The sequence below is a fragment of the Gopherus evgoodei genome, chromosome 1 (genome assembly GCF_007399415.2).
Source record: "Gopherus evgoodei ecotype Sinaloan lineage chromosome 1, rGopEvg1_v1.p, whole genome shotgun sequence".
NCBI lineage: Eukaryota > Metazoa > Chordata > Testudines > Testudinidae > Gopherus > Gopherus evgoodei.
Window position 1 is genome coordinate 213724379 of NC_044322.1, and position 24359 is coordinate 213748737.

Here is a 24359-nt window from a genome sequence, read left to right on the forward strand (position 1 = left end):
ATACATGACCAGATAATAAAAAAAGAAGAATTGACTTGGAAAAATTCAGTGCTAATATAGGTCATGAAAAATAATGTGAAGTACATAAACAAAATAGAAGGAAGTGCTCTTGGAAGTAGTAGTGCTGAAAGAGGCAATGAGGTGATAATGGACAGCAAATTAGACACGAGTTTAAAATCTGATAAATCGGCAAAATAAACAATTGCATTTTGGGGCATAATGTCATGAAGCAGGGAGATGATATCTATCTCTCTTTATAGGGATCATGTGTAACAATGCCTAGAACATTGCATTGAGTTCTGGGCACCACATTATCTGGAAAATACTGACAAACTGAAATACATACACTGAAAAGCAACAAAATGGAACAACTGACTTGTGAGGAGAAATGTTTAACCTGTGTTTTCTACTGATGCCAGCAGTATATAGTGGGTGTGTTTAAGCAAATTAAAACAGCCACTGCAAAGTTCTGTGGTAACTAGTTTACAGCAAGTATCGGGGGTAGCTGTGTCAGTCTGTATCCACAAAAACAATGAGGAATCTGGTGGCACCTTAAAGACTAACAGATTTACAGCGACTTTCTTCTGCTGTAAAACTGAATTACCAAACAAAGTGCTTTCCTGGGACTTAAAAAGGATAAAAAAGAGAGTGTAAGGGGTACAAGGAAAAAATGAGCTAAACAGTAGGAAAGATAAATGAGATCTTCTTACCTGTTCCTCCCAGAATCTCTGAATCCTTTAGCAAAGGGATTTCGGTCAATTTTTAGTCGAGTAATCTGAAAAGGAAGGAGCTGAGAATTAGGAGTTATTTGAAGATTTTTATTTTTAAAGCAACTAAACTATCCTAAATGCCCTAATATATGCTGCCTCTATTCACCCAACATACTTTTTATTTTCTACTTACTAACTTCCCAAACAATGTTAAGGAAAAAAGGCAACAGCAAAGCACAGAGAACAGCCTCCAGGCATTAGGCAGGACTGCAAAACCCAAGATGGTCCCAGCCTGAAGGGGTCTGTTGTTAGCTCTGCTTCCTGGTGGTTGGTGATTCATAACTACTCAAAGTTGGGTTAGTTAGTTCCCCTAGCCATTCTGATAGCAACCATCCTGTTTGTGTTTGATAATTGTTTCAGAATAGAGATATCTTGGGGTTGCAGAGTATATACATATAATAAACCAACTGCACCCCAGAGCCAAACATGGCCACACTAGAATTACTGCTGCTGAATATGGCTCTTTGATCCATAGTCAACCTTGTTTAACTCCATTCCACTGATTTCCATAATAGGGATGAAACTGACTCTTTCTTTGTGCAAAATTAGGCTGGAAAATCACAAGAATAGACTGCGTTTTCTGACACTGTCTCCTGAGGATCACTGCCTCCTGTACAGTGTTTTGAGCATTTCCCATCTTGGTTGAAAATGAAAATGACAGAACTTACCTGCACATTTTCAGACCTCAGAAAAAGCTTTGGTATGAGTTCAAGTGTCAGATGGTGAAGCTTCAAGGGGATAAGGTACAGCTAGTTTCTAAACCAGCTCTCTGGTCCCTACCTCAAAGTCATTAATCAGAATATTTTAGAAATTATTCAAGTTTGTGTCCCACTTTAGGACTTTATTGTTACATATACACTGCTATAATGTACATGGCACCATACAATAGACTGGAGGAGTCAAATATCAGAGACCTAGTATTCACCCCTGTATTCACCCGTATAATTCATGTAATAACCTTTGTGTAAAATATGCCTTGTGAAGCATCATTTAAAACTAACAACACACTGATAATCAATATTCTTGTGTAATGTATGTATGAAATGCATATTAAGAGTTATAAACATAAGCTGAAATTATGACTACAGATGTGTTTACCAGATAAGTCTGGATAGTAGAAATGCCGGTTTCTCAAAGACAAAGAACAGGTTGATGCCTCTATCCAGGTGTCATCAAAAGTGATTGTTAATCACCTGTCAAGTGACCACTGCTTGGCAATGAAAGGGGGGCAGGAACAGATTGATGTTCATTTTAGCAAATAACAACACGAAACCCCTTTCACCACAAGACCCCATTTCTCCATCCTCACAGCTGGAGTAAGCTTTATCTAGGGGTAACCTCAGGAAAATGCATTTCAAAGGGTGACTGGACTACAAAAGTGAGGGGTAAAACACCCCAGGTTATCTCTTCCTTACCTAACAAGACAAAGGAACCAGCCTTTTGATTTTGTGGGGAAAGCCTGACCTGCAAATTTGGTCAACCATGTTGCTGGGAGCCTGTGGTAAGGATTTTACCTTGAACCAAGCGTAGCTTAAGTTTGAGCTACTAAGAAACATTTTACCTTTATTTTTTGTAACCATTTCTAACTTTAATACATTATATTTGTACTCACATAAAACCTATCTCCTTGTAGTTAAATAAACTTGTTATATTTTTAATCTGAACTAATCTGGTGCTGTGTTTAAACTGAATTGTTTGGTAACCCCAGTTAAAGTAGTAAATGGTTGAATATTGACCCTTTACAGGAGCAATGGACCTTTAATATATGAACTGCCCAGAAGAGGGCTGGAACCTGGAGAACACATGTTTTTTGGGGAAAATCTAGGAATGCGAGTCGTTGGGGTCACCCAGCAAGTAGTAACCAAGGCTGGTGGAAGCTAGCGTGTGACTGGAGTGTTGTTGACAGGCTGCTGGATCAGGGCTGCAGCTATACACAGACACTCAGGGTGTGACCTGCATGCTGGTAAGTTGTTTTTCAGCAGCCATGATTGGGAGCTACAACAGCAAAGCATTGTGAGGATCCCAGGTCTTAGGGCAAGCAGTGACAGAACCTCACTGGACTGGATTGCACCCCGCAATGTGACACATCCAAAAGGCTCATAATCAAAAGTGGGTAAAATATTAAATAAAACAGTATAGATCCTTAAATTATAAGGCCCGAAGGAGTCATTATGAGACTCTAATCTGACCTCCTGCATAGCACAGGGCATAGAACCTCACCCAGGAAAAAAGCCAAAGGTCCTGTAGCGGGGTGAGCACCCGCTCCAGCCCTGAAGGGGTTGGAAAAGCCCTGCAGAGGGCAGGGGCTGGGGAAGGGAGTAAAACCCTGGCTGACTGGGGGAAGTGGCTGCAGCTGGGGCCATGCCCCAACAGACTAACTGGGCCTTATAAGAAGGCCAGGGCAGCCAGAAGCTCTGGACTCTCTCTCCCTTCCAGTGCTTCACCACCCTCCTAGTGAAAATTTTTTTCCTAATATCCAACCGAAATCTCCCCCACTGCAACTTGAGACCATTATTCCTTGTTCTGTCATCTGCTACCACTGAGAACAGTCTAGATCCATCCTCTTTGGAACCCTCTTTCAGGTAGTTGAAAGCAGCTTTCAAATCCCCCCTCATTCTTCTCTTCTGCAGACTAAACAATCCCTCAGCCTCTCCCCATAAGTCATGTGCCCCAGCTCCCTAATCATTTTTGTTGCCCTCCGCTGGACTCTTTCCAATTTTTTCACATCCTTCTTGTAATGTGGGGCCCAAAACTGGACACCGTACTCTAGATGAGGCCTCACCAATGTCAAACAGAGGGGAATGATCATGTCCCTCGATCTGCTGGCAATGCCCCTACTTATACAGCCCAAAATGCTGTTAGCCTTCTTCGCAACAAGGGCACACTGTCAACTCATATCCAGCTTTTTGTCCACTGTAACCCTAGATTCTTTTCTGCAGAACTGCTGCCTAGCCACTCGGTCCCTAGTCTGTAGCAGTACATGGGATTCTTCCATCCTAAGTGCAGGACTCTGCTCTTGTCCTTGTTGAACCTCATAAGGTTTCTTTTGGCCCTATCCTTTAATTTGTCTAGAAGCTCTGGAGTCTTTCTCTGCTTGTAGAGAGAAAAGGACTTGGCTGCTAGAGAGCTGAGCAGGGTACTGGGAGTGGAGTGGGTTTGGGGGTAGGCTAGAGGAGCTCGGGAGTTCTGGCCTAGGAAAACTCCCAGGCTGGGGGCCTAGCTGGGGGCCTAAGACCAGTACGGGGCAGCCCAGCTATAGAGAGAGGCAGCAGGTCCAAACTCAACCTTGCCAGTGATGAGTAGGTTGATACTGCAGTCTGCCACAGGGAGTGGGGCTAGATGGTGACTGGCAGTAGCTGTATACTGAGGCAAGGTGAGGATAGAGGGTGGGGGTTCCCTGGGGAGGGGAGACCCTCAGACTGAGGGGTTACTGCCAGGGGGCAGCACCCCAGATACCAGGGCACTGGGTCTGGGAGGGACGCGAAGGCCAGTGGTAAGGTGGATCACCAGACTGCAGGGGATGCTCCAGGATGCTGGAAGAGCTAATTTCCTGAGATGACCAGCAGAAGGCGCTGCAGGGATGAATCCATCCCCTTACAGGTCCAACAATTATTAATGGTAAGGCTAAGGCCTGCCTGGAATTTGAATCAATGATCTCTCACCATAAGTGAGAAGCAGACACATAAGCCACCAATGTACCCTAGAACCAGTTAGGAACTGAACCTATCTTCTCCTACACCTCACAGCACTATCTTAGGGTGACCATACATCCTGTTTTGGCTAGGAAAGTCCCCTTTTTAAGCCCTGTCCCAGACATCCTGACTCTTTTGGCTGAATGGGATATTTATCCAGTTTGCTCTTGCCAAAAAAGTGGTGTGTGCCTCCCAATGGGGTGCAGAGGAATATTGGGGGAGACAAGCGATGAGGCTTGGCCAAGCGGATCGGGCCAGCCTCATGCAGAGGTGGGGGGGTCCCAGATGATCAGCTGGGACCAGCTCCTTGCAGTGTCTCGTTTTCACTTTGAGAAATATGATCACCCTATACTATCTTAATCCTACATTAACCATTAACTGTATTGACACTTACCATCTAAATAGAGTGACTGCGGACCTGGCATCCGTCTTTTTAATCTATCCAGAATCCTACACCACATACATCACCTTGCAGCTGGAAGGTTTCAAAGAAGGAGTGGGTTTTGAGGAGGGATTTGGGAATGAAAGGAAAATAGCCAATCTTATAATGGGAAATTTATATTCTGAAGTTTTCTCAAGGCCTCCGCTTCCCTTTTTTAGATTTCCCAACATACACAATTTTCAGATGGAATGAAAACATGTCAAGGTTGTACGTTCTTTGCAGAAGGGTGTGTGTCCTATGTTTCATAAAGTTCTATGGTGCTGCATAAACATTTTGGAATAATTAATTAATTAAATGTGACAAACTCATTTGAATTGTTTTGAGATGATATTGTCACTTATTTCAAGGTTGTTCACTTTAACACATAAATCTGACTATATTGAAAAGAGGAGTGATTCCTAAAGCTTGAGGTTACAATGTTATTGTCTGCAAAATATCTAAGATGAGAAACATCTTTTCATTACCATTCTTGATTTAAGACAAATTCTTTCATCCCTGCAATCTGTAGCAGCAAACTGCAAACCATATTTTCCTTTCAAGTCAGGCTACAATATCAGATTTTTCCTTTCAAGCTGGTTTATGTTGTCATTCTAGTTTATGATGCTGGCTTATGATATATAACTTGACCACCATGATATTGGCACACTGCATACGACTTTGTCTGTTATGACATCTTACCTCACAAGGCTATGATAAATGCTGAGAATTTGCATTAACACTGACTTTTTTATCCCAGCACTGTTCTACCGCCCCTGGTTCTGTTCCCAGTGTGTGCCCCCTCTCTGTGGCTTTCAGACTTCCCTGGACATTCAGGAACTGAGTTCATATTCAACTCGTATTCAGCTCTACCCAGGTTTCCAGAATCAGGAGAACTGCTCCAAGCCCCTTTAAAGTTGTGTGACATAATATGTCCTCACAACCAAAATGGTAGTGGCAGTTAATGTAATTTTCATCTCCTTCCCTGCACCAGCTGACCCTCCTGCACCTTGGGAGTATTCACTCTGATAAGGATCACTGACACCTCCTCTCCCTTGGGATTTCCACTTGGGAAGGGTAGCTTTAACTTACAGCTTAGGGATCAGCACATTACTCTGCTGACCTGACCACACCTCCTCTCCCACTTTGGGACTCGGTAAACACTTGATTGAAACCACTCTCCACTTTCTGCCTTATGGGCCATGTGCTTGAGCTGCTGGTAGAAACTACCGCTGAATCCATCCCTCTGAAGGTAAAGTCTTTAGAAAGCAAAATTGCCATCAGTATGAGATTTCTGAACCAGCTGTCTCTTCGTCCTTTTACCTCTGGACAATTGGACTCTTCTCTTTAAGCACAACCCACAGCTCTCAGGCAATGATTCAGACCAGAGTTCTGTAGTTGCAGAAAGAATGCCAACTGTTTTCTGCAAGCCATGGAAGGATGAAAGAGTGAACCAGACTTTCATCGGGGCGTGTTTTAGGAATACAGAACTGGCCATTCTACTCCAAAACTTTCTGTCTTGGTTAAAATCTCAACTGCTTCCATTGTTTTATTTTCCTTTCAGTCTCAAGAAATTCATATCCTTTCAAAACATCTTTCTGACGTCATTCCTAATTAGAATGGGTATGGAATCCTATATAAATTATTTATAATAATTTCCTTAGTGCATCTAGAATGCCCATTTACTCAAGTGAATGAAAACAGCTCTCCATGGTAACCTCTCTGGGGCAGAGATTGTCTTTTGCTTCTGTATTTGTACAGCTCCTGGTTCATGACTACTGTATGGCTACTGCAACACAAATAAATAATATAGGCTAAGATGGCATTTCTGGATGTTTAAAAGTCTGGGTGAAGGAACACAGTCCATAATCAAAGCATTATCTGTTCCAGGAATAACTAGTTCTCCAGATCGTAATTTCATCATAGCAATGTCCTTTTGTGAAGGTATACTGAGTTCATGTACCTACCTTCCTGTGGAAAGTGGCCAGATCCTGCACTCGTAAGTAAAGTATTAAGCCATTAAGAGCTGCTATGCACAGTGGCCCCTTTCTCTCATCTATGACTTTGTTTTCACTGCCAAAAAATGGTGTGTTTTTACCACGGGACAGCTATGAATATGTCTACACTCTAAAGAAAAACTCACAGCATTGAGTCTCAGAGCCTGGGTCAACTGACTTGGGCTCATGCAGGGCTAAAAATAGCCATGTAGATGTTCTGGGTCAAGCCGAAGTCCAGGATCTGAGACTCGGTGGGGGTGAGGGTCTAGCCTGAGCAGGAATGTCTACATGGCTATTTTTAGCCCCATATTCCGAGTCCCGTGAGCCTGAGTCAATTGACCTGGGCTCTGAGACTCTGTGCCATGGATTTTGCAGTGTAGGCATACCCTAAAATGTGTTAGCTTTACCCACTGTAAAATCCTAGTGGTTTTTACTACAAGGGAGGTAGGTGAGGTCAACAGTATCCTCCTTCCCCCTGCCCACAATGATTGGCCTCCCCTAGCTACCTCAGAGTAAAACTACAATGCCCTGTGTCTACTAGGATTTTGCAGTAGGATAGGTAGCCATCTTTTTTTGCAGTGACGACATAGTTTAACTGCCCATAAAGTACATCTTCTCTGTTAGCTATCTTTCTCAGAGATTTAATTCTCAGAGAGACACAGAATATGCTACTATTTTTATAAATACAGGGAAAAACACTGCAGGTGAAGACGCTAATAAGTGCCAGGGACACACACTGCTTTACCTGCTGGTTTTGATAGGCTGTCACTGTGGTGAAGACAGTTTCAGGGAAGTTGAAAGTTTTCACTCCATCACCTGCAGGGACTGGTTTTGTAGGAGACAGATCACTGCTGAAGTCCTTGCGGATCACATGAACTCGAGGCTGGTACTTGTGCATTGAATGTAGGATTATCTTTAAATAAAGAAGAGAGTGGGAAATGATTTGCCTTCAAGGTTCCTATGCTCAGCCAATAACTACTTCATGGGGATGGGGGCAGGCTAACAAATCCCAAGACTTAGCCTATGGTCATACAACTGCACAGTCTTTACGCTTGTCTGACAACTGAGTGAGATTCAGCCAGTGATCCCTCCATGGTGTGTGTGTATGTGCAGCCACCCCCAACAAAACTGAGCTCCTATCCAAAGGGAGCCCTGGGACTGGTGGACAAGGGTTGATATATCAGTGTGGTTAGGCAAGTCCCAGAGTGCAAGCAATGGGGCTGGGCAAGAGACCTTTCTAGCTTTTGTGTGGAATGATTGCATCCCTGGGCTTGGAGCAGCAGAGCTGAGAAGCGTTCTCTCTCCCTTGGACGTGGTGGGGGGCGGGCTGGGGCAGGGGCATTGAGATTAACTTCTGACTTACGTGGCCTTGATCATCAAGCTCGTTGTTGGTCAGCTTGAGTTTGTCAAAACTGACAACCTGCCTCATCCAGGTGTCGCCAGAAGCCAATGAGTCGGGATGGATATACACCCTGGGGGGCACTGGGGAGTCAGCATTGCCCGCCACCATCCACTTGGAGCTGTGATACACGTACCTGAGAGAGAGGGGTGAAGCTTTATGACTAAGGAGCCAGTGAAGAAGGAACATTGCCAGAGCGCCCCTTCCCCGCCACCCTGCCATACACGTGCCAAGGCCTCATGCACAGATAGGGGGAATGTGCTTTACTGCAACCTTTCACCTTGCAAACGCAAACCAGATAATCGAACTGAACGAGTGGCCAAGGGATTCTTTATTAAAACCACCTTCCCAGTCCCTTTCAGCTATAAAGTTCTGCCATATGTGCTGTCCCGGCTCCTTAACCCTCTCTGTGCTGGAATATGAGTCTGTGAAAATACTGCCAGCACTTCATTATTTCTAGAAGACAAACTTGGTGGGGGGGACCTCTCACACTGGGCTGTTCGGCGTACACATTCAAGGTGGATTGATTTGACTCAAAGTGATTTAAATCACTGGCTTTAATCATGTTTTAAATCAGCAAGCAAGAACACTTGATTTAAATCATCTATTTTAATCTTGTTTTGCATTTGTACTTTTTTGTTCTTTTCTTAATGAGAAGATGATTCTCACTGGATGGTAGCCATTTAAAACATGTTGATATGCAATTAAATATAGCCTTTACACTAAATCTGATATGTCTTTTTGCTACCAGGGGATAAACTGTATCTACACACATTTATTTAAGCAATCATATAGTTTTACATATGTTTATTCAGTCTTAATTTTTACATTTCTATTTTATTATTTTTTATTTACTAGATGATGACAATTTTTTTTCTTTTGATTTGTGCCAACTCTGGATGGAAATTCAAATGCCTGAGAGCATCAGTGCCTGTGTCACCTGCTACTCCAGTGCTGCATCCTAAATACAGATCGGCAAATAGCTCAGTCTGACCTGCAGCACTCCCTGCTATTGCCCATCCCATGGCTGTCTTGGTGAGTGATTGCTAATCCTGGCTAATTGTGAAATGCACACAGACCAATAGAGACTAAAAAGAGAAAAACTGATTATTCCTTGATTCAGAAGGCAGGGTTTGAATCCCGCTCTCCAGAAATGCAAGGGAGGGAATGTGTTAATCCCCTGACTCGGTGAGACCCTCAGTATAATGGATCAGATACTCAGATGGTATAAATCAGCATTGCACTACTGATGTCAATGCTGATTTACATCAGTTGGGGAACCGGACTCAATCTCTCTCTGATTGAAGCATGCACCTTTACACTTGTGTATTGTGGTGAATGTTTTTTCCAGACTCTCATTCTTTTGGTATTCTGAATCTAGCTCTCATGGTGTTCCTCATTTTGTCATTGAAAGTCTTACCTGTATCTCTTGTTATCCACTGGCACAATGTCCATGGCTATGTAATACTGCTGGTGAGGGTCTAATCCTGTAATTTTCACTCTCATGGCTGGAAACATTCTCCTAGAAAAACAAAAGTAGAAATGAAGAAGAAAATGGTGAATGCAAGAATTATTAGAAAAGCTTGGGAGACTCATTGGGATCTTGTTTGACAACAGTAGCAACCGTAAGACTATTGCCACATGGAGACTGTAGGGCAGGTCCTGCTTGTAGGACTGACTTATGGGTGGTTATAGGACATCAGCTTGTGTGAGCGCTATAGTTGTTATCTTGGTAGGCTACCAGATACCTTCTTCTGTTCTAGTTTCCTGGTGCATAGCATAGTTCTTCCACAGCTACTTCAGGATTAATTATCTTTGACTCACCAATCTTGTTAGAAATTGGCATTTAGATTTTTGTCCTTCTGCTCATGAGTCTTTGAACTGGTAATGCTAATAAAGTATTGTGAGTTATTCTTCAATAATTCAAAAATACTAAATCTGGATCCCTTGAATCCACTAAGGCTGTTTTTATTAAGTTATTTGCTATTTGTACTGACTTTTCTGTTAAGCCCCTACTATACAGAGTTAAATGAGTTGACATGGTGTGCTTGAACTGATATATCAAAAAGTATTGCTGAAATGAGCCCCTCATGAATTGTGAGCCATTACAACCCAGCTAGAATCCCCCGGAAAGCAAACTGTGATTTACAATGAGTTACTACATTGCTTTTCAATCTGTTGTGCAACAATTTACAAAAAATTAAATATTGGTCCACTGATAAAAGGCAACCTTTCCTTTCTAATGCAAATAGCTTTGGCAATGAGGAATCTCCTGAGGTTTCAGGGATTGTTTTGCATTCTGTTCCCAATATGAACTACAAATTTCTCATTTGGATACTTTACCTTCAGTGACAACATTCATCGCTGGCCAGAAACAGACATCACAGAATCTCTTCTGACACTTTTCAGTACCCAGATGTGCACTGTGGATTATGCTTAGCCATTTTTGACTTCATGCTGTAGCATGTTGTGACACTAAGCCCTTGTAAAGAAGCCTGTTATATGAACCAATGCCATCTGTATAGCCCCAGAAAGATTTTTATGCTTGAAGATGCCTGGGCTTTTTCTGGTGGCTGTTCATCTAGCACTACCCTTTCAAGCCACTGTAAAGTTGAGATTTTGTGTTCTTCATTGAGCAGATCAATTTTAGTTCTGGAAACTGTGGTAGTCCTTAAGTCATATTTACATCCAATTCCCCTTCCTGAAGAGCCTCGCTATGCTGTTTATAGGCACTCTTAAATGCACATCTCTCATATGAATTTGCTTTATTGGGCCTATTTTTCACATTTAATGAGAACTTTTGCCATTTCATAATCATTCTCTGAAGTCTAGGTAGTGCTTTTTGTAATATTTTTTTTGTAATATAAATTCCAGTGACTTATGGTCTGTTTCTGTCTTGACTGATTTCTACTCATAAACATATTCCTGAAAATGTTCAAAGCCAAAAATCATTTGTAAGCATTTTTGTTCCATCTGAGCATACTGGGAATAGCTCTGTTGTGATTAGGAAGCATAAGCCACTAGGCAACTGTCTTGCAGAAGGACAGTCTCCCACCTATGTGAGCTTGCGTTGTCTGAGACAGTAGGTTCTTCGTTAAACTCAGAATATTTCAGTACTGGTGCTTCTGTGGCAGCATTTTTAATTTCCAAAAGCCTTCCTCTTGCCAGTCAATCCACTGCCATCCTGAACTGTCCTCAAACATCATGTTAAGTGAAGCAGAGTGAGACTGGTGTAATGGGGCACCCGAAAGTATCAGACTCTGACAAGTAATTATAATTCCGTTTCTCCATTAGGTGGCAAGCTCCTCCTTATAGGATAAGAGTAATTTGGGATGGAAGAGATCTAGTAAGGGATATCTAGACCAATGAACGATGCATTCCTCTCCAGAGTGTATTCTCCAGGGCTTTGTTTTACCTAGTTTTAAAGTTTTAAGCAATGGGTCCTTTACTACATCCCTTGAAAGACTATTGCACAATCTAGTAGACCTTACATATAAGATGCTTTTTCTTCTTTTCAGTAGAGAAGAGTGACATGCTTGAGAAAAAAAATTACATCCTCCTCTCTTCTTTGCCTATCCGTCAAACTGAATTTAACCTCATCTGAGGCATAGGATAAGTCTACACTGCAAACAGAGGTGTGACTGCAGCATGTGTAGACATGCCCAAACTAGCTTTAATCTAGCTAGTTTAAACAACAAGAGCAGTGAAGCTGAGGCAGGATGGGTGGCAACACAGGCTAGCAAGTTGAGTACAGATCCAGCATCCTGGGGAAGGTTTCTACAGCTAGTGTTGCTGCCCATGCTGCTGCAACTCCACTGCTATTGTTATGTAAACTAGCTGAGGTATGTCTACAGGTGTGGCATTCACACCTTTGATTGTGGTGTAGACATACTTATAGAAGTTGGGTCAAAGTATCAGGGAGGTTGTAACATCAACACAATACGTCCTCCTAGCAGATGCCCTGCCCCAACACACACACACACACACACACACACACACACACACACTACGTCCTCCTAGCAGATGCCCTGCCCCAACACACACACACACACACACACACACACACACACACACACACACACACACACACACACACACACACACACACTACGTCCTCCTAGCAGATGCCCTGCCCCAACACACACACACACACACACACATACACACACACACACTTCTCACTTCGTGGCAAATTATCATCCAGCAACCCAGAACTGGGGCCTGACCAGGGAGTTAGCCCTTTCTCTAGCTCTCCAACATTCAACAAGTTCCATCCAATGTCCAACAAGTTCCACAGGGACTTGCTACAACATTAGGTATAAAGAGGAAGAAGGAGACAATGGAAGAATTTAACTGTATTTCTTCAAACATTTTTAAAGGCTCTGTTGTAGGGGTGTGGGAGATGGGAGGGTATTTAATTCTTTCCTGACCAGTTCATGCTTTCCAGACGGAGAAAGGGTGGGGAAGGAGGAAGTGTCAGTTCTTAATCTCTGTGATGTGCTACTGAGCCATTGCTCCACCTAGCCACAGCTTTTCCACTTTATTCTAAAAAGAAGGAAAATGTAGATTGAGTAATTATTGAATCTCGCTTTGCAAGGGGCATTCACAAGAGGAGAAAAGGAAAAATATATTATGGTCCCTGGGGCCAAGCCAGCTAGAATGAGAGGTATAAAACTGTCAGAAGAATTCTGTGCAGGCGCCCCTTAGTGAGAATGTGGATGTATGCACTGAATGGCATTAGTTTCATAGCTGAACAACTAAATAAATTAAAAGAGGAATGATGAACTAGCCTAGAGCAGCATTACCTTGTTTCTACCACAATGGCTTATTAAACCTGCCAAGTCACATGGGTACAGGATGTGGCATTTTACAGCCCAGCTCTTCTTAATTGGAGAGAGGAGGCTGTGGAACAGTTTAAAAGATAAGTCATGTTTCAGGGGGTTGATGAGGAAACCAGGATTAAATCTGAGGCTCTTTGGGTCTAAATCTGTGTACCACATTGGGAAGATTGAATGCAGTGTATTCCAAGTGACTCTCTCCAAAGCTAAAACCTCAATGTAAGGTTGCAGAATAGTCAAGGGGTTGGTAGACCATGAAATACCTTGTAAAAGATTACCACAGCCCATTCAACAGGTTTAAAGGGTAACCTCTGAGATAATTGGGAAGAAGTTTATGCATCCCCCTGCCTTCATAAAAAATGCTACAGCTGAAAAAATTGGGTTTATTTGTAAAGTTTTGTAGAAAAATATTGTTTTCTTTCGCTGTGGCTGTAAAAGTAGCTCAAAGTTCTTAGACATAAGGAACTATCGCAGTGGGCATCCGGCAGGGATTGATGGATGAAAGGGAGGAAATAGAAGAGAATGGGCTAATGACTTCATCAATGTTCAAGCACCCTTCATCTAGAAAGATACCAACTAGCTTCACAATTAATAATTATACTCACAATTGCTGTATGTATGTAAAGGGAATACATGAGTTTCTGGTATGGTACTATATGGTGGTTTTATTTTAACATGAATTTGAGATGACCAAGCTACTTACTACTCAGCAGTAAAGTAGCCTTTAAACGTAAGCTCGTATAAAATCTTCAAAACACACACATGCATCATATATTCTTTCTATATGGAAAAAGTCTGTGTGTGGGCATGGTAAGGTTTTCTGGATGAAATGTGCTTAAATTAAATCACCATCATTAGTTTAGGAATATTTGTGAAGGTTTTTTAAGCAGTATTATTGGTACAGCTGTTCATCTCATTCCTCCTACAATGCCAGGCTGCTATAATACCATGAATTCAAATGTATAGTACTCTTGGGGCACAGCAAACTATAAACTAATAATATTTTTTAAATCTCTAATAACTACTTAAAATAGCTTTTGCATACACAACAACATATTGATTGTGAGCAATATCTGAGGATCTTTCAGGGCTAGAAGGAAGTGCTAATTTGGGGCAGCCAGCACATTTTCTTGGTTGAAACTTTTTTTGTTTAATACAGAGACACGGTCTCCATTTTCCTTTGTGACAAGTGTTGACACATTGTGGTGACAGGGATCAGATACACATTCCAACGTTGGGGACTTCCTCATTCCAATGGTCTAAAGCTCTGGTTTCTAACTTTGCTGAGTCACGAGATACTGGCCCATTATTCTATCACAGGAGTGTGGACATCTAGACTTCGGTCAAGTTTGATTTGGGAAGAAACACCACATCAGAGGGAAAGAAGGAAACAGTTCTCTGGCAGGTTGTTTTAAAACACAATGGTAGGTGCTTGAAGCTGTTCAGATGTTGGAAGATGTCCCAGTGTAGGCAGATTAATGAGCAGAGGGAAGATGAGGGGTTAAAAGTTAAATATAACCACAATTAGAAAAAACACACAAAACAATCAACTTTGAAACACCAAGCTTCTTCACTACTCACACTTGCTTTAGCACCAGGCTCATGTAGGGCCTCCAAAACCCAAACTTTATTAGCAAGGAACAAACCCACGTCTGGAACACATGGCATCCAGCAGAACTGCTCAGTTGAGCATTCTTGGATCCACGACATTGATTAAAGGTAGGACCTCTCTTTTAAAGAAGTGAATAATAAGCAGTATGCTTCTGGTCTATATCCAAATCACTTTAACACTTTAATGTTGATGGAATGGGAGTATATGTTGCTATTAAATACTAGTTGCTAGTCAGCAGCATTTCTATTAAGCAGAATCTTAATGTGTCACCTTAGTATTGTTCCTATTGCACAAACTCACTTATGAACTTTGACGCCAAAATTCCTGTCAAAATTCTTAACACCAGATGGAACTCTTGCCTCCCCTCCCTTCCAAACTCATCTCCCCACACCAATGTGAGTTGATCAAGCCAAGTGGCAAAGGAGAGAGGGTAAAGTGCTTTTGCTAATGGTGTCCAGCTATGAATGCCGGTAGGCTAGGAAGAGAGAATATTTTGTGGAATTTGTTTCTCCTTTGGTCAGCCAGAGCATGCGCCTGTTGACCTTCCGTACATGTACAGTGAAGGTTTTCTCTCTTCTTTCAATGCTTTTGCATGAGTGGACATGATTTTGGGACAGGAAGAAGTCTATGGTTTTGCTCAATGAGTTGGGGGGGGGAGTAATATATTTTGTATCATATCCAGAGATTTTACACATTTGTTAGTGGAAAAATAAATTAAATAATCAAGGCTGGGATTTTCAAAGGCACCTAAAGGAGCTACCATTGGGATTGGCTCATGGTACAAAACAGAGAAAGAAGTGTCCCCCCTACAAGACCTCTAAAGACTTAATATTTCCCCAATTTTGTTCCATATTAAACATGACTTAAATGAATGCTGTATCAGCCTATTTACAATGCAGATCGTTTTAAGGCTCTTAACTATTTTAACATTTGCTGTTAAATATCTCAGACAAGGTGTTTCAGCTCTAGAGATTGTTGAAAAATTTGGGATCGGGGGAGCAGGATCCATGGAAAATACTGACAAAAACAAAGATTTTCCACATAACATTGACTTTTAAAGGAAAACCTGAAAACCGAAGACTTTTAGTCAGAAACTGAAAGCTCCCTTTGAGAAAATTGAAAAGAAGATATTTCATTTTGGATCATGTTGACCAGATTAAAAAAATTCAGGCTGAGGAAATGATTTATTTCAGGACAGTTCAAAGTTAAAATTGGTCTACCTTCGCTGATATGGCACTTCATGTTCAGGCGCCTCATGCCCCTATTCTCCCCTAGGGGCCAGGTTCCTTGGCTGGACTACTCTCCCATGATAAACCACAGCCTCCTTTCTTGCTGACCCATCACAGTGCAGCAAGAGAATCACATGACTGTGGTGCATCATGGGAGATGTAGTCCATCTGGGGAGACCAGCCCACAGAGCAGAAGGAATGTATGAAACAACTCAACTACAACTTGAAGTTCCAAAGATGTGGTTTAATGTCAAACCAAGTTGAAATGAAGTGTTTCAATCCAGAATCTTAAAATGTTTTGTTTCAATCAAAAATCTCAAAACAAAATGTTTTGACAATTCCAAATTGCAAGAGTCTGTTTTCAGCCAAAAGTTTTTGGCTGAAAATTTTCATCAAAAATATCTTTCAATAGAAAATGAAGTTTCTGTATAAATGAAATTTTCCAAAATTTTTGGAGGAATGCTAAAAGGGAAATATTTTGTTTTGGATGAGTTTGACCTAAATTTCAATATTTCAGTTTGTTGAGCTGACCCAAAATATTTTTTTTTATTTAACTGTATCTTTCAATGCTGTCACATTGTCCTCTGGGAGTTTTAGTTCAGGTGCCTCATGCCCCCAGAGTCTCCTGTTGGCTTGGATCCCTGGCTGGACTACATCTCCCATGGTCCAATGCAGTATACCTCTGACTGATCCACTTGGTGCCTCATGAAAAGCACATGACTGCAGGCACATCATGGGAAGTGTAGTCCAGCCAGGCAGCTTCTTGCCCATAGAAAAGAAAGGAGGCGTGAGGCAGTTCAACAGACAGAAATGAAACGTTTCAGTTGGGGGAATATCTACATATTTTGTTTTACTCAAAAATGCCACACAACAATCTACCATCAAAATGTGGTGGAACTTTTCAGTCCTTGTAAAATTTCAATATCTCAACTTTTCATCCACATTTGGGATGAAAATAAATATTGAAATATCCGAAATTCCCATGGGACACTCCTGACAATAGCAGTGGAGATGCATGGAGCTTACATCTGCTCATATAAATCACTCATTCCAAGTATGGATCCCAGTATGCACAAACCTGAGGAATAAAACAGGATGTTAGCCCATTGGTCCCAAAGTCATTACCTCTTCTTGTTTCTTATGCTTAGTGGAAGCGAGTCTTAATTTAAATTGTAGGAGATGAAGGAACTGCAATTCATCTTCCAAATTTTCTCAAGTTGGGAACATCAAGACATTTGATGAATCCCAAAAGAGATTTCAGCTCACAAGTACCTTTCTCTTGTGCATGCTAGTTAGGTGACTCCTGAAAACAACTGCAGAAGGAAATTGTGCCATAATCCCAGCCACTGCCAGGTTTGACATCTATAGAAGGAAAATATTATATAAGAGCAAGTATTATTATTAAGTTATTCCTGTTACCCCTCCTCTTTTATTTGTGATGGGAGGACATGTACTGCAGTCTGAAAGAATGACAACCCAAAGAGTATTGGTGATCCTCTGTTGATGAGGGGACCTCAAATTTAGTGATGAGAGAACCTCAAAATGTCCCAAAAGTCAGTTTGGTTCTAATAAGCTTTCAAAGGATGGATATTTCCAAACTTTCCCCAAGCTATCTGATCCTCCTGGAGCCACAAAACAATGGTAAACTTCCCACAAGAATATCCCAAAAGGACCAGACTGAGAAATATTTTAATCATTTTCCTCAAACCTTCAGAAAGGTTCCATATATGCATTTTTGGAAAAGGGGCAGAGCAGTTCATATTTTAGCCAAACTGGCTCACTCATCTTTTATCATTTCTCTGTCCATGGTGCTGATTTGTTTTTAACCAACTTAATTGGAATTAAAATGCCAATAGTTTGAAACATACAGAATAAAATTAATGGCCATAGAGCTGGAATTCTCTGTTCCCCCCTCCACACACACACACACACACTTCAAATCTGAGAACTCTAGAAATGTTAAGGCTAACCTCAGCTTTCATTTTTGGCTAATATAAAACTTTAACTATTTCTGTGAGTGAAAATGTCTTCAGTTATGGCTGATGGTGTGACAGGATGAACTGCCTTTTTTTAAAAAAAAATCCCAAATTATTCCTGGTTCCTTCACACTCCCAACTGAAATGCAGCTACTTCTGGGGTGGAAGATAACAGCTGTGAGAAATCCTATGTATTTACCTGTTAGTACAGGAAGTCAAGAATGTTCCCACCTGGAGCTGGAGGAAGATGTTAAATTGGCACAAACCTGAGTTAATTCCACTAGAACTGGGATTAACAGAGCTAGCCCTCATGGGGTGTTATGGGATCTTTAAAGACCATGAATGTCCCAGGTTTCAATTGTATATCTCATCTGAAAGACAGCACTATGGCCATTGTCTCAGTATTCCCTCTGAGAGAAGACCAACATCAACCATATCTTGATCCTGCAGTGCATTAATTTCCTTTGGAGGTCTCCTTTCTCAACAGTAACCTGGCTCAGTCCTGTTTAACTTGTGAGATCTGACAAGATCACAGCACAAGGAGGTACAGCTACATAACTTCGACAACTGTTTGTTTCTTCTAATTCATTCATGTATTTATTCTTCTTTAAAGAAAGAAAAAAAGTTTAAAACCCAGCCGTAACCATACTAAAAAGCGTATCCTCTTTCTGTTTGTTTTTATTGGGCAAGAAGCCAGGAGTGTCTTACCTGCCTGCTTTAGTGATGATCATCTCTGTCCCAATGTCATGGAATCTTTTCCAGAGGTCAGCACACTGCAGCTCTACCTGGATCTCCTCCATGGATGATGAAGGAGGAGGCTGGGGACCTGAGCCACCAGATGTGAGGTCAGAGTGGGAGCCAAATGAGCAGGATGTTCTCTCAGTCAACACTTCTGTGTCTGACCCAGTACTCTGCTCTGAATCTGAAAAGTAAATACATCACATAAGATATTTCAGTTCCGCTGCACCAGTGGGGGAAGGAAGGAAAAGAACTAACAGTGACAACCTCTGGAGAGTGGTGCAATGGGCTTTTATTATATGTTATTATAGTTTGTTCTGATTTATGAACTGATTTCTGGATCTGTGTTTCCAACATGACATCTAACATTTTAGTAAAGTTTTAGAAACAGCTGAATAAAATTGCCCACAACATAAAATATAAAACATCATCATGATGCTGAGAATGAAACACAATGTATAGATTAAAAATAGAAAGGAAACAAAATAATTCAACCCACAGTTAAATGGGCTCACTGGAAAACTACATCTCATTTAATTGCACATCATCCCACACTACTATTGCTGAGTTAGCTATTTTAAAACAAAGTACTTTTTTCCTTTTAATACCCTTGTCATCAAAAATAATGAAGGGTTTTTTGTTTTTGCTTTTTGGCAGCATCACTTTGGAAATGTATTTTATTTGTTCCTATACATAGACGGTGATTTATATAGGACCGTGGTGCCCACGCTCCACCAATATTCAGGAACTTGGGCCCAGCTCCCCGAGTGTTGTGGCTTATATTTTCAGAGCCATCCCATCAATAGGATGAACTGGGGTAACTGTCCTGGGCTCTGCACTTCAGGGGGACACAGGGTCCAGAGCAGTCTGGAGGTTAGCGGGGGGCCTTGTGCCAGCAGCAGCTCTGTCCCACCTCTTCCCACCCCTGCTCTGCCCCTGCCCCATCTCCACTCCACTCCTTCCCCCAATCCCCCACCCTGCCTCTTCCTGCTCCTGTTCCTCTCCCACCTGTACCTCATTCCACCCCTTCCCTCAAGCCCCCACCCCGCCTCTTTCTGGTTTCCGCATCCTCCCCTGACTAACTCCTGGAGCCGACAGGGCGGAGCGGAGCAGAGCGGGCTGGGGCTCGGTCACTCAATGCTGCCGGCACCAGGCCTCTTGCTAAATCCCCAGGCCGCCCTGGGCCCCGCATCCTCTGAAGTGCAGGGACCTGCAAAGCACAGGGCTCGGGAGGGTTGCCCCAGTCTGTTCTATGGATAGGATAGCTCTACTTAGACCTGTTCTAGGCACCTCCAAAAATTATACAAACCTGGCATCCATGCTCTTATAATATAATTTTTGGAACAATGACATTTCCTGGGAAAACAGCCATGCAGCTTTTGGCCAGGAAAATGCTATAGGCTACCAAAGGACAAGGAGGAAGGATGGTAAACATGTGGAATCAGTTACTGGGGAAAGCAATTGAAGCAAATGGTATAAAGGATTTTAAAAGACCCCTAGATCTCTTTGTGGAGAAGGAAGGGAGTAAAGGGGGCTAGATAGAAAGGAAGAGAGTTGGGAATGAGATCAACCAAAAGAAAAGCTGGCATGCTGAGTCAGATGACTATACTGAAAATATCTTTTGTACTAACAAACAAATGCACAATAATCAGTATAGTACTAGTATACTGGGGTAAATTAAAGTTATGTTTAATAGCGGTGATTCCTTGTGCCAGCATTCATACCATCTTTACATCGAAGAAAATTCATAACATTTTAATATTAGAGATTGCCTTACAAGTTGGTTTTATGGGAAATTACTTATTAATATTAAAATTAAATAATCAAATGCAATTGATAAATAACATACATGTACACAGAGACTTTCAGAACAAAGGATTCTAAGGAGCTTTGCAAATTTAAAAAAATTTGATATACAAACTACATCCAAGGGTGACCCCAGCAACCACTAAAATGCAGCCATGTCCATGGGAGAATAAGACTACTGTTTAACGGAGTACAGGAATATTACATACTGTTTAAGACAGGAAATACTGCCCATAGGAGACATATAGGGAGGGCCAGCACCAGGGCTTGCATCTGTTCCATTGCAAAAAGTGCAATGTAATCTTTAATAATCACAAGTGGTCAGAATCTCAGATTTACACTTTATCTGAAAGACATACCAGCAGCAGCAGAGTACATCTGAAGGCAAAAAGCCCTGGTTCAGTAAAGACTCAGAGAGAAAAGTGTCACCTACTGAACCACCAACACTGCTTCCTGAAGCACATAAGGGTTCTTGGAAAACTCCTAACTGTAATGACATGGGCACAAACTGCTTAGTTCATATTATCTGATGAATTTACAGAATAAGGTGTCATTCACAAATCTTTTGCTTCTGTAACAATCCTGCGTGAATCTGGCACTCAACCTCACTGAACAATTTTCAGTATAAGTCATCCCTGTGATTTCTCACTGGACAATCTCTGGCTTTAAGCAGATGCTTAGAGTCAACAGCATATCAGTGAATTGATTGGAACTGTGTGCTACTGAGATCTACAGATCTTGGGCCTGATCCTCCTCTCTCCCATTTTACACTGATGTAACTCCAGTAGAATTACTCCAGTTTGACAATGATGTAAGTGAAAAAAGAATCAGATCCTTTTATTATAATTCACCATCCAGATGCAAACTGTTAGTCCATGAGGCCTCCAGCAGTGGCCAATATCTTATATGTCAATATCTGACCAACTGTGCAAAGTGACCAGTGGGAAAACCAAATCCTTCCTTACTCCTATGACTATCCCATTTTTGTGCCCTGAAGCATGATCTGTGATTACTCCTATATTAGACTTCAGAACAGCAAATGCTATTGTTCAGAAAATTACCCTTTTGTTTTGTTTTTCGATTTGGGAGATGGGTGAGGAGGTCTCACTGGAATTGCCAATTCTTTGTTCTGTAATCATTGGGACTAACTTGGCATTTTCCTTCATTTTTGCTGAGCCAAGTCCTCCAATCTGGAGTCAACCTTAAAAAAAAGATTGATTCTGTGAAGCTCTGAACACCTCCTTTGAGATCCAAAGTTCATTCCACTCCTAATGAATTCAAAATGAGTTGTGGGCATTCAACACCTCAGAGTCAGCTCCACTGATTGATTTCCTACTCTGCATCCTGCAGTACTCCAAAACCATAGCATTGTATCTTTGATATGCACTTGGGAACTGAGGATCAGGGATTTTGCTGTCCCCAAGTGAGTCTGAAAATGTCATAATACATTAAGGGGAATGGCCAACTTGCCCTGCTCTTTTTAGTTTTAGGTCCTAACAGAAAAAACCTGCTGCCTCCAGACCTGAGGGTTATTCTTTGCCCAGACCAATGGCTGGCAATAGCATAGATGATTTTGGCCCATCTACTTGTTTGTAATGGAATATAGCAGCAACACAGCCTGAGTCACTTCTGACACTTTGATCTTCTGGGCTTGGTTCTCTTCTCTTTGAATTCAACAGTTTTACTTCTGGTTTACACTGGTGTAACTGTGGGGAAAATGAAGCCCTGTGATTCTGGCTATGGAGGGAGTGGTTCCTGATGCAGAGACATTTGTGGACATACTCAATGGTGAGCAATGGCAGGCACCAGTTACTGCTGCTGAGATATTAACAAACAGGCTTCCAGGTGAGAGAAGCTTCATATGGCTTCTTCTATCTCCCTCAAGGAAAGACCCCGTCAGAGTCCCCTGGAAGAACTGCTTCATACAAAACTCCAAGTGCCTAATCTGAGATCCAGGGAAGATGCAGGACACACAGGCAAGTGACTCCCTGTGAAAGATGGGAGTGACTGGTACCATATGAAGGCTGGCTACCTGCTGTCATACACAGCACTGATGGGCTAGGAGGTCGGAATTCATACTATTTGCTAAGTACATTTGGTTCTTAGTGGTTACAGACCTACTAGGTGGAGTTTCTCCTCCTTCCAGGGCAGGATATAGTCCCTCAGAAAGGACATATCAAAGCTGAGCTCTTCCATTGCTGACATTAGTAAGGGTGGGGATGGAGACAATCGAGGATTCTAATTCTTTCATACTGTATCCTTAGCCCTCTCACTTAGGGTGAGCTCAGTTCAGATCTGCCCTCCTTGTTTCTAACAGCCACCATGGACTTGCACCAGCTGACTTTATGGACTTTTCTCCTTGAACTCCCTCCAGTCAAACATCTACCTCCAGTATGCCCCTTCCCAAAATCCCATAGATTCTCTATAACTCCTGTTGACTGGAACAACTTCCTGTACCCCTGTGTTGTTGACTCTCCCGCCTTGTCCAATCTCTTCTAAAAACAACCCTTTTCTCTCTGGCCTGTACCTCATACAGTCTCTTTCCCTCTGCTGCTCTCTGTTGTTTAACTCATCCGTGATATATGTAGTGATGTACCTGGAAGGAAATGTTGACATTCTGTTCTCTGTGCAGAGAAGTCCCTGCCTACCACAGGAACATGCTGTCCCTTCAGTCAGACGGGGCAATTCTCTCTCTCCAGAGAGGTTAGAGAAGGAAAGGAGAATAAAAAGCCCACAGCCTGCTACCTCTCATCACAAAGAGCCTGTAGAACCAGTGAGCTGATCCCATTTCAGATGATAGAGGCTGTCTCTGACCTGCGTAAGAAGAGCTGGTGCCGTTTGTGAGGAACTTCTTGGAACAATATTGACAGTTAGGTTCAGAAGGTACCCTGGGCTTTTTTTATATGCATAATAAACATCCCTAGACCTGTATTAATGACCTTCTGTCTATTGAGTGTGGTGTTTATAACAAGTCCTCCTCTTTCTGTTACCCTATAGTATGGATTTTTACTGTAGTGAAAGGCCCTGACCATCACACTGACCACATATCCAGCAGTCTGCTAGCATTGGCCCAGAAGGAAAAAGGAACTCCTGGAATGGTTAACAGTGCCTGTGCCTATCAGCAACACCATGAAGTCACTTTGTGAGCCCTCAGGGATGTTGGTGCTTGGGAAGGTTGGCTGGGACTGGGGGACAAGAGGAAAGTATTGTGGTTTGTTTGATGTTATGACTGATATTTTGTTAATTTTACCGATAATCCCCTTTTAGATCTCCTTTTCCTCTTCCAGTCAAATAAATTGAACCTCCTCATGGCTTTCACTGTGGCTTTCACCATATATGCTATTTTTTGTCTACAGGTTCCACAGAGCTTTGTGTGCACTACTGTGAACTGAAACTGTTCTCGGAGGCAGTGTGAACACTTCCCAAAAATGCTACTGAGAGCCACCATAACCTGTTGCCAATGAACTGACTATACAATGAGAAAAGGTTACTACCATCCCAACCACAGAACTCATCTCATTTCAAAGGCAAGCCTCTCCTAGTGGACCAAGAGTGTTACATGGACATGAAATGGAGGTTTATGGTGGGATATACCTACTGTAACAAACCACTTTTAATGGGGTATTAAATCTGACATTGTCCCTACTGTTTACTTAAAAAAATTAAAGTCTACGTATCTGCCTTCTGAAACAGCAATCCAGTATCTCCTATCCATTTTCCACTATGCATGAGCCCAATGTCTTCCCCACCCAGGGGCGGCTCTAGGTATTTTGCCGCTCCAAGCACGGCAGGCAGGCTGCCTTCGGCAGCTTACCTGTGGGAGGTCCCTGGTCCCGCGGATTCAGTGGCAACCCTGCAGGAGGTTCGCCGAAGCCACGGGACCA

At 42.1% G+C, this 24359-nt stretch overlaps 1 protein-coding gene across 1 annotated transcript in view; it reads right to left on the reverse strand.

The window, feature by feature from the left end:
- The window catches only part of TBX15 (T-box transcription factor 15), a 136352-nt gene that overhangs the window by 36828 nt on the left and 75165 nt on the right, over positions 1-24359 (reverse strand). Inside the window, exons 2-6 of the mRNA XM_030534916.1 lie at positions 18640-18853; positions 9697-9798; positions 8241-8412; positions 7623-7790; positions 711-775 (exon numbers count right to left, since the gene is read on the reverse strand). Of these exons, the coding sequence (XP_030390776.1) occupies positions 711-775; positions 7623-7790; positions 8241-8412; positions 9697-9798; positions 18640-18853 (721 nt within the window). The remainder of the gene's footprint in view (positions 1-710; positions 776-7622; positions 7791-8240; positions 8413-9696; positions 9799-18639; positions 18854-24359) is intronic.